The sequence below is a fragment of the Agrilus planipennis genome, unplaced genomic scaffold, assembly GCF_000699045.2.
Source record: "Agrilus planipennis isolate EAB-ADULT unplaced genomic scaffold, Apla_2.0 scaffold71, whole genome shotgun sequence".
Classification (NCBI taxonomy): Eukaryota; Metazoa; Arthropoda; class Insecta; order Coleoptera; family Buprestidae; genus Agrilus; species Agrilus planipennis.
In genome coordinates, this window is record NW_020439007.1 from 1,047,313 (window position 1) to 1,059,033 (window position 11,721).

At 32.9% G+C, this 11,721-nt stretch overlaps 1 protein-coding gene across 3 annotated transcripts in view; it reads left to right on the plus strand.

Moving 5' to 3' along the window:
* Positions 1 to 9,251, plus strand: part of LOC108732569 (monocarboxylate transporter 12-like) — a 15,773-nt gene extending 6,522 nt beyond the window's left edge. Inside the window, exons 2-9 of one of the 3 annotated variants that reach the window (XM_025976075.1) lie at positions 546 to 897; positions 1,899 to 2,415; positions 4,315 to 4,558; positions 4,689 to 4,907; positions 5,215 to 5,505; positions 7,153 to 7,374; positions 7,432 to 7,717; positions 8,584 to 9,251. In XM_025976075.1, coding sequence (XP_025831860.1) covers positions 555 to 897; positions 1,899 to 2,415; positions 4,315 to 4,558; positions 4,689 to 4,907; positions 5,215 to 5,505; positions 7,153 to 7,374; positions 7,432 to 7,717; positions 8,584 to 8,747 — 2,286 coding nt within the window. In that variant the 5' untranslated portion in view covers positions 546 to 554 and the 3' untranslated portion in view covers positions 8,748 to 9,251. Of the gene's footprint in view, positions 1 to 75; positions 898 to 1,898; positions 2,416 to 4,314; positions 4,559 to 4,688; positions 4,908 to 5,214; positions 5,506 to 7,152; positions 7,375 to 7,431; positions 7,718 to 8,583 lie in introns of those variants that run through there. The other 2 variants (XM_025976074.1, XM_018463439.2) reach the window with 2 other exon arrangements.
* Positions 9,252 to 11,721: the final 2,470 nt, after the last annotated feature.

Below are 11,721 nucleotides of genomic sequence, written 5' to 3' on the forward strand. Positions count from 1 at the left end.
AAAAATGTGACCATATTGCAGGATGTATTTTTTTTTATAATTTCCGTTACCTACAAATATTTTTTTTCCTTTTTTTCGTAAGCTGTTAGAGATAAAAACAAAACCGGAATTAAAAGAAATCTTGTCATAGTTAAAATCTCAGAAATCACCAACTAGATATTAAATTTTGCACGAAGTCAAAAAAGTAACTATTTTCTGTAGACCACTGTAATACACCTACAAGCATATATGCATTTTTTTATTGCAGGGTTTTGTACGATTAAACATGTAGGCGTACATTAAAAAAAAATCTTTGCATCTGAAATTCTGTAAATCGATCATTAATGACAAAAAAAGCAATTCAATACTTAAAAGTTCTCCGCAGACAACTGATTCATTGCAGAAATCCAAGTTGGCCGAAACGTTGGAGAAAAGAAAAAAGATAACAATTTTTAGTAACTACCTACTAATTATTAGTAATCCGCCACCTACTCTCTTTCTCTCTCTCAAGCACATCGTTTTTCGCTTTTCATATCTGTGATAAAACGTAGATTATTATGTAATAGAAATAGGCAATGGAACCTCAAATTTACGTCCAAGAAAAAGGTCTAGCCCCGCTAGTGGGATGGTCATCTTTCTCCTCGTCTCTAGATCCTAGTCCCGACAGAAATTATGACCACGGATATTCTCAAAAGAAATTTTTGAAAAATCCAAAAACGAAACTACGATCTTTTCAAAATCGAAGCAACAACGAAACAAAAGAAAAACTATTGACTAGAAATAAGAACGAAATTGGGAAGACAATAAAAGAAAATTGCACAAGCGAAAATAAACACAATCAAAAGCCTAAAATTCCAGATGGGGGTTGGGGATGGGTTATAGTGTTTTCTTCATTTCTAATGTCAATGATCGCTGATGGTATGTACCTAACACGAATGACAATAGTTATTTCGAAAAAACAAAATTGAAGCTAATAATTTGTAATGTAATTTCATGATCATAAAGCTGTCAGTCTGAAGAATGATTGTGGACACGCACCTCCATTTCTTCCTATCTTGCTCCTCTTTACTCCTGTTTCTGCTGCTAATGTCTCTAATTGGCCCTTTATGCCTTAGAAGATATCTTATCATCCTACCTCTCCTTTTCCTTATTTCCTCTGTTCTCCTACTCTTTCTTATACCTCATCATTTCTTCTCCGCACAGAATCGTGTTCAGGCCCGTATTTACAATTTTTAAATACGTTTTCTTCCAAACTGTTTATTTTTGGATATACAGTGTAAACTCTATATAACGACACTTAAGGGACTGAACATTTTTCGGCGTTATAAAGAGTGGTCGTCAAATGGAGAGAAATAAAAGATATTATTTTACTATTCTATAATAATATGCATTTACCAATATAGTACACATTTTGCACACGAACATTATTATTCATACATTGCGTATAGCCTGTTATCTTCGTCTGATGTTTTTTGCTGCTCCAATATTTTAATTGTATTTTGTTACGTATCTTACTCATATCTTGAGATACTGCTGGATCAATTTGATTATATAAAAAGTATTTTTTTAATAGTTTCGCTGCATCAAGTGCTTGTTTGATGCTTGGTGGAGGGACAGGATCGTCTTCTTCAACAACGTACACAGCTGCAGTTCTTATCTATTTCGGCAACTTAGAAAGTACTGCTTAATGATTTATAATGCCGCATTGTTGTCGTTAAATAGAGTGAGCGTGACGCTATATAGAGTGTAATATTGTATAGAAAACAATGTAAACCAACCAAAGTCAAGCAATTTCGACGTTTTAAGGAGTTTGTCGTTAAATCGAGTGACGTTATAAAGAGTTTACACTGTATATATATATATATAACTTTTGACCGCATGGAATTATATATATGTTAATGATAAGGATTAAATTTTAGGCATATGTTTCACATTCGGTATTTTGTATGTGGAATTCCTTGAGGAATTCGGTGCGTCCAATTCAGTAACGTCATGGATCGGGAGTCTGTTCGTATCTGTACCATTACTAACGGGTCCCATAATGAGTGCCCTGGTGGAGCGTTTCGGATGCAGAGTAATGACGATAGTGGGTGGAATCATTTCAGCCGTGGGATTTTTGTTAAGCTCGTTCGCAGACTCGATAGCACTCATGTACCTAACATTCGGTGTCATATCGGGTTTAGGTCTTGGGGTGTGCTATGTGACTGCAGTTGTATCAATCGCTTATTGGTTTGACAAAAGGAGGACTTTGGCTGTGGGACTTGGTGCCTGTGGTACCGGCGTGGGCACGTTTATATACGCGCCCCTAACTCAATATCTGATCGAGGAACTCGGATGGAGGGGTACCATGATTATTTTAGCGGGCACTCTACTAAATATTTGCGTTTGTGGCATGCTAATGAAGGAACCTGGGTGGGTTATAATGGAACAGAAAGGGTAATTACTCAAATTTTATAACACAATACTAAGAACGACATCACTGAGTTTGCGACATTTTAATTTGATAGTTAGTGTCTGATTTAGCACGTGATAAACGACATCTCGAAAACACACCAAAAATAATACAGTAAAAGTTCCTTATTCGCGGGTGAAAAAATTGCAACCCAGTTCCTGTATCCGCAGTTAAAATTTTCATTATTCGCGGTTGCAATCGGTAAACAGAAAAGGATTCTGTGTCATTTATTAAGGGGATTGACCGCAATAGACCGCTAGTGCCTAATGTAAATTTTTCCGAAAACATGGGTTTCTATTCTAAACATTGTGATTTAACGCTGCGAGATAAATATCTAATTTTTTGTATGCTAACAGACAAAGGCTCACACTAACTCGGTACGTTTTTGGTTTTTAATAATATGGTCATTATGAGCCTTTACAAGTGCTTAAAGTTGATGCATCTTGCAGGACACGTATTTTCAATAGAAATTAAAAAATTTAAAAATGGTCTTCGACAAGCTTTAGAACAAAGCTTTATTTATCTTACTACAAAATTTCAAACCTCTGTTCCAAATATTAAACTCATGATATCTAGAACCGATAAGCATGTTTTACTCTATGGCGCGTGTACCACTGAGTCCCCTAATGTATCGAAATATTTTGAATAGTAAAGGATTCGGTGTTATTTTTCAACGTATCAGCATCATTTGAGTGCTATTGGCTCGTGCCGAGGTGACTTATAAAAGGTGTAATCGAGTGGACTAATTTCAAAATTCAAAACAAGAAAAAACCACTAAATTTTTTAAACTCTTACCTAAAACTAATTATAACGATTAATTTTAATTGCGAATTTATCAATACGTTGATTTTATTTTGATACATATTGGTTTTATTTTGGAACCTTAGAACGTAGCTCCTATGATTCCATACTAATTACCATTCCATAACCACGGTTTCTGTATTCGCGGCATATTTATGGAACGTATACCCTGCGAATAAAGAGCTTTAACTGTATCTTAATACGTCTAGCTAGATTTATTTTGTAGGTATGTTATTCTTCTTAGTTTGTAACCCAAAATTTATTTTCTACATTCATAAAAAAGCAAAAAAAAATGTGACCATATTGCAGGATTCGTACTGGCAAACTTTGGCATCATAAACCTACGTTCTAGCCACTGAGCTATTCAGAAGATGAAGTGATATTTGTGCCTGAAAATACAAAGAAAATGAATTTTCAATTATGAGATCTAGCTATACTGTAAATTTCGTCAGAATCGTTGATGTCGTTTTCGAGAACGCGATTACAAACAAATAGATATACAGGGTAGTCCATTGAGCGCGGCTTGCTCTCTGGCGGTCTTGCCGTTTAAATTGGAAGAAAATGTTCCTGGTCCTGAAAATTTGACGTTTGTGGTACCGTACAAAAATTGTAATATCTCGGCAATTATACTCGATAAAAAGATGCGGATATCGCTGTTGAAAAAAGCATGCAATCCACTTATTGGCTTCCCATCTAAAAATTTTTTTCAAAGCACAATTACACTAGTAATATTCAAATTTTAAAAGTTTCAACATCGATAGCTGGTTTTTTTCAAATGGGAACCTATGTTCATTTTGACATAGTCGGATGCAAAATGAAATTCTCTTTCGATTTTATTAAGACATATTAGGGTCTACAATCGACGGTTTTAAAAATAATTGAAATTTGTTAATTGTTCTGTAATGTGCAGAGAAAACGAATAGATCCTAGGCGTCATGGGAAAAAATAGATAGATATCCGATAGAACATTTTTTATTGGAAACATTTTCTTCCAATTTCAACGGCATGACCGCCAGAGATGGACTACCCTGTATAAATATAATACACATATCAGTCGTATAATAGTATAGGATTTTTTCCAGTTCGAATGCGAAAACTAGTAAGTACACTTCCAGTGCACAATCGCTGTCACGGAAAAGCGAAATTGACGCAGACTTTCCGAATGTTGAGGAAATTAGAAAACTGTTGAAAAGAACAGAAAAGCCCGAGTATATTTTACAAACTTTGGCAACATTCATGGAGTCCCCTAGTGACAATAACATTTCTACGAATAAGTTTAGCAGATCTGTTGTTAATATTCCTACGTTCATTAAAAAAAGTGAGAAGGTAAATATTTTTTTGGGAAAAAACGAGACGTATGAGTAGATTAAACTTTAATTTTTTATTATGGTGGTAGAAGGGAGGCAGCAGGTGACAGTTTTGTTTTTCTAAAAGATTTATTGTTGTACACTTTTAGGTTCCCTTAGAAGTTTTAGAACAATTAAGCGCGAACAAAAGACTGTACAACGTTATTTTCGAAAACTACCCCACTCTTTTGACATGCCGAAGCACTTCCGAAAAAAGTCTGACAACAGTTATCGACGAGTCGAGCATTCTTCCACCAACCGTTCCAATAACTATGACAATGAAACTTAAATTAGCCGATAAGGAATTGCAAAAACAAAATAAAAAGAAGGTTAGTATGAAATAAATAATCACCACCTCCACTAGTCCTTGAGCCAATCTCCATACCTTTCGAAACTACATCTCTATTTGCGAATATTAACCTGATCGACGTCTACGTCTACCTCTGCCCTCAACTCCTGTTTCTGGTTCTAATAATTCTCTAACTAACCACAAAGAACCTAGAATTACGACTAGGAGCTTTCGCGAATTTTCAATTGTACCACGTTTGAGTGGGTGAATAAAAAATTTGCAAAGTAGACTAAAAGAAGTTAATTTACGACGTTTCGTAATTTCGCAACGTTTGAGCTTTGTTTCAGGCCGAAGATGACGATATATCCACTGATCTTTTGGAGCGCACAATCCCAAATGAAATTGTTCTTCCAATAGCACCCCATTACGCCTTACCCCCCGTTAGATTAGACTCACTGCCATTATTAAGAAGAGATGGAATTAATATACAACATTGTCTGCACAGTTTAAAGTTACACAAACATTCTTTGGTCTATCGTTGTGCCGGTTTGAGTTCGTCTAATTACAGGCTTATGGCTTCCAGTTGTCCTAATATTTATCGAAATTCAGCGACCATATTAATAAAGAAAACAAAACAGGTAACTCATAAAAAGTATTAATTAAATAGGTAAGTGAGTGAGTTTTTCTTTTTAAATACATTTTGAACATTCATGAATTCATTGTCTCTCATAATGGATGTGCGACAAGAGTTTGAAATTTGGCACAATTTTAAAAAAGGGTGCGGAACGATTGGCGATACAGCTTATGCGTGCGTCATAAGAGTACAAGATGTATTTTCGTGAAGTTTTGGTGTGAAAAACTTCGATTTTTTCTATCTGGAAAGGTTATATTTCACTAATGACTTAAGTTATTATTGTATAAAATTTTCGCGATTAAAATCTATCGGTATCGCTTGTATTTTAAAGTTTAAATATAAGTGTAACATTCTCTTACACATATTTTGTTGCATTGGTAAGGTAAAAAAAATTTGGCTTTTAAGCACAAACATTTGGAGTTTTTACGCATTGTTCTAATAATTACATTTCGATTATTCAAAGTTAAATTGATTAATAAATGGGTAACAGAGTGAGATATGCAAAAGGTTTTCCAAAAGTATTTAAATACAAAATGCAAATACTTTTTTGATTTATTATTTCAAATGTAAAATACGAAATAGATTTCCCTTCTGTATTAAAAATGCTAAATGCAAAATACGTATTTTTAAAATACTTTTTGTAGTACCTATTTATCTACATTCACTTAAGTATGAAATGTTAAGAAAACCTTGCAGTCATTTTCTCATTTTTTAAATATTGAAGTTTTCCTAGACTAATAGGGGTGTTTGTATTATATCACCAGCTGCGAAGATCGAGTATGATTCATATTTTTCTGTTTGAAGTGATTGAGATATGGTTTTTCTATCTTTATGTTATGGTTTCTAAATAATTCTTCTGTATGCTTCCTTATTTGCCTTTGTCCAGTTTTAATTCAAAAAAAGACACTGATGCCAAAGTAGTTTGTTTAGCGTGAAAGATCAGAGCCAAGATGGGGTTGCAAATAATTTTATTGATGTAAAATCAACATCAATCATTTTATATTAAAATATTTACAACCCCATTTTGTCTCTGATCTTTTACAAATTGTAGTAAGAGAAAGAAATTGAATCCATACTTTATTTAGCTTTGGCTTCATCTAACAATTGAAGTTTTTCGAATCGTATTCTAATATTTTGGATTATACGAATTTATTAGCACACCATAATCAATTTTACACAGCTGGTATATCAATTCGATATTGTTTTGCGGGCTGTTTTGTCGTAATTCATAGAATTTCGTAGTTCCTTGCTAAAGGTACGACAAGTGGTGATTTGGCAGGTACTGATATCAATTTGGAACTTAAAATTTCCATGGACCATGACATTGAATAACTCGGAAAACAATATCGATCTAAAATTTTAGATTATCAATTTCCAAAGAGTTCAAAATTTTTTGGGCTCCAGTTAAAGAATTAGAAGACATTCATGGAATGTCTCTTTGACTCCTTTTTAAGCTTCTAATACCTTCCATGGTCAATGTGAACAACTTTCATTCATCATTTTATATAATGTTTGATAGGTGATACTAGTAAAACTTTTAACTGCAAAAATGTATTTTGCATTTTACAAATTAATAGAAAATTAAGTATTTAAATGCAAGTAATTCAAATAATAAATCACATCTCTGGTAATAAGTACAACCGTTTTTTAGAGATGGTACAAAGGCATCGTTGAAATTTTGAAAAGCATAATTGATTTTTCCCTTTTTTTGGACTTACATTTTTTCTTGATGTCCCTTTCGACGATGATCCTCTTCACTTGGTTTATCGTGCCTTACTTTTATTTGGTGGAACATCTGCAAAGAAATCGATACACAGACTCAGAGGCGTCGGTAACAATATCGATTCTGGGAGCGAGCAATTTTGTGGGCATGGCAAGATTCAAACTACTTTTCTCGTTTTTTTTTTTTTCCTAATTATGTCAATTTTAGATTGGTCTTGGTTGGGCAGGGGACAGACCGTGGATGAACGTTTTAAAAGCGTACGCCGTTTGCCTTATTCTATGTGGTGTTTCGTGTGTAGCAATTATGGTTTTTACCGAAAATTATACAATGGTTCTTGTATTCTCGGCTTCGTTTGGATTGTTCTTTTCTAGTACTTACTCGTTTACACCAGCTATTTTGGTGGAACTTATTTCACTGGAAAATTTTACATTTGCATACGGACTGATCCTTCTGTGTCAAGGAATTGGACACCTAATAGGACCACCCATTGCAGGTAGGTTTTTTGTTTTTGTTTTACTGCATTATGGTATTCAATTTTTGAAGTGAAACTTCTTTACGCACGGTAGGGTAAGTTCGTTTCATGCGAGTTGCTATGTAACGAAATCATGCAACGCATTTCCCCCGCTGTCTGTCCCTATGTATGCTCAGATCTTTAAAACTACGCAGCGGATTTTAATGCGTTTTTTTAAATAGATAGAGTAATTCAAGAGGTATAATACATGTATAATATAGTAGAGAAACACTGATAATTTTAGAGGTTTGTAATGTGATGTCGTAAATAAACACATTTTTTTGCGCTTACATTGCAAACGCTGGCTGAACCCTTCGAGATAGATCAAAATAATGTACTACAGTATTGTACACCTTAAAAAGGTCTACAAAAAAGTCCACGGTGGTGTATGTCTATCTCTTAGGGATAACCCACAATAACCATTTTTTATCTTTTACTTTTTACGAGAAATAATGGCTTATTTACGAAGCGATTGTAAGCAATACAGCATTAATTCTTATCCAGTTAAGTACTTTTAAATACATTGTGCATTTAATATAAATCAATATGGCCCTTTACAGCATGTAATTTAAATGAATATTTTCGAAGATATTACAGACTTAAAATGCAGGGACATAGCGGTTGCGGCGGTACCGGCAGGTTTGTATTGTCTAATGACAAAAAAGCTGTAACTGTTGTATATAAAGGCATTCTATAGTATATTTACTATCAGCATTGCACCCGTGCGAACCATAGTGTACAAATAATACCATTAAATCAATTTCTTAACCCCTATCCCGGTATATTTGTGTGTTTGAAGAAGTTTCACTTCAGTAGCGTGTTGTGTAATTACACGTTGTAATATTTAGGTTATATTTTTGACGTAACGAACACATGGGAACAAACTTTTTGGCAAGCAGGAATTTGGATCGTAATTTCCGGCATTCTAATTTTTTTCATTCCTTACACTTCAAATAAGCGAATTTGTGGTTCTGATACCAAAACCACCAACGACGAATGTGTGAAAGCGTAATAAATAGTTCCTTATTAACAGTATTTTAATTGTTGTAACATTAAATTCGTTAACAGCGGTATTTCACTGCCATTACGGTGGCGTAACCAAAAATTTATTTAATCGAGTTATCATATAAATTATTCGTAACAAAACAACCCCATTCCCTTTTCGAAATTAATTAGATTATCAACAAATACTTACCACAAACTGTAACACTTCCAAATTGATAACAAGAATGGTTGTGAATTACCAAAGTTTATACATATAATGTATTTAAATATATTTACTGTTTATTAAATTCGTAAGCTTAATATTATTATATTCTATTATGTGCTATTGTTTTTTGCCCATTTCTGTTCAATAAAATAATAACAAAAAGAAAACTTATCTAGTATCATTTTAACGATTTTTTAAATGAGTAAATTTGGCGCCACCAAAAGGAATGTAAAGAATTGAACATACAGTAGAATTCGTACATTATGACTTCGCCTATATTGACCAACCGCTTAATATGAAGTCATTGCAGTGTTAAGTTTGGTTTGCATATTAAATTCTCTATAAGAAAGTTTGGATATAATAACTCCGTTTAAAGTGACATATCGTTTATTATGACTGATTCTCAAGAAATCATATCCGGCTATAGTGACCCAAATGGTTAATAATAACATTTTCGCTTATTTTTTTAACCCTTCTTACGTATATCGATATTACAATTCATCGTTCTTTTTCTGTTTTATTTTTTTTATTACTTACGGGCACATTATTTTATGTGCACCCCTAGATAAAATTAAGACTATGGTACTTAGGCTTTTACTGCCGGTGTACGTTAATAAGGTGGTTTGTTTCGAGCTGTTTTGCTCTGGTCCACACGTTTCGTTGTTCTTCGTTGACGACATCATCAGTGGTGACTTCAGTCGTTATTGAGCAGCAACCGAAAAGTCACCACTGAAGATGCCGTCAGATAAGTAAGACGAAACATCTGAAAATTAAAAAGTCCATGGACCGTGGCAAAACAGCCCGGCTCGCATCAAAGAGTGTGGTAGTCGACTGGGGGTTAAAAAATTGTAGTTCAAAGTTTTTTTTATTTATTAGATACTCATAATAATCATATAAGCTAATCATAAGACAATACATGTTCAGTAAAAGTGTCTACAGTAAAACTACAGTCAAAATATTCGATATCTACATTTCTATTTACTGGAAAAAATTCGAAGGCAAGCAGATTACTCACTATTAAACCTACTGACGACATTCAACAATTGGAACGAAATAACACTTCTTGTATTGATTTTATTAACGACATGCAAAAAGCAATTCACAATTATTAATCACAGTTTTGTGCTTTTTCGCAGAATATTTCGAAAACTAGCCTACACACCTATACAGTCTTGAACCCTACTTTAATAAATGGTTAAAATATTTAACGCTTTTTTTTTTTTTTTGATGTATAACATCTTTCCACTCGCTATATAGTATGTAATTAATTATATGTACGTATGTGGAGTAATAGGAGTAATTTCATGGAAGTGACGGAAACACGTAAAGGTTGTCGCACACTTGTCCGTTTCGTCAAAATACGGATGGGATAAAAGAAACGTAACGAGACAGAGAAAAGTAATGATGAGATAGAAGACACAACTATCAACTTGATCTTGAATTACCGTGTACATGCATTAAGGATGTTTGGGAGGTATGTCAAAATGCTACGAGACAAATAAAAATTTGGAAGAACGTTCCTCATTCAATTCTAAAACTCCTGTAAAAATTACAAATCGATTCACTAAACCGTTAAAAAGTTATTGAAATTTTAAAAAATTGTAATTTTACACGTCATTTTATGGAGATTCGTTGACCGAACAGATTAAATTTATTTTTATTAACAGAAAAAAAGCTACCAGAAATTTCAAACTTTTATAATAAGTAACTTGAACTCTGGAGAATCACTTTAGCGTAAGGTTATTCAAATTCACTAAATGGTTATCGAGGAAAAAATGAAAAATTAGCTGAAAATCTCGTTTTTACTTGATAATATAAGGATAATATTTATAATCGTCTGAAATAAATGCAATTTTAAAGTTTTAATTATTATTTAAACATATTAAAAAGTTTTACGCTCATTATTAATAGAGATTGAAACTAAATATTTTTTTGTTTCGAAGTTGAAATCAAGGCATATTCATTGCCAAAAGTCAGTTAAAAATTTTCCATTTTATTCGTTATTTCTTATTTTATTCAGTTTTTGGTCAAACTCCAAATTTTCTCTCAAACCGTATACTTTTTCTTTAATATAGATAGTATTTATTTACCCCACGATATGCTGCAAAACCTAATTAATCACGAATTTCTAATTTTATGTACTCTTGTCTCCGATTGTACCTCCCAAACATCTTTAAGTGGTAAAAGTATTATTTTACTCGCTACAGATGCTAGATGTTACACATCATTAGCGACTCTTGTTAAGACTCGCATTTGTTTTTGCTTTTTTTTTTAATTTGTTCATAGTATTCTGTAAGAAGTGTGATTGTTCTATAAATATTTCCATAAAAGGTTCGACATAACACAAATGAACCGTCTCACAACTACTACCGCATTAGACCTAAGACAAAATCGAATAATACTACTTATATAATCACAGTAAATGTAGATTCCTGTAAATATTTTTGTTATTAATGTTATATTATTAGGTATACGTCCAATTACATATACAAGGTATAAAATTCGTATCAACAGCAACTCAATTTATACCAAGTACTATTATTTATTCAATCGGTTTGTTTTTTCAAGCCAAAAAAATATGTAAGAAGTACATCATTAATATAATTAACCAAACAACAAATCGATAACGCTAACACAGCCATTTTTTTTCTGCAACAGTAAAAAATGTTTTTCATTTCCTCATAAATAAATAACACTTAATAAAATAATTTGTTTCCAAAAGTCAATACAATTATGCCATAACAATATTCCCTTTTAACTGCAAAAATGTATTTTG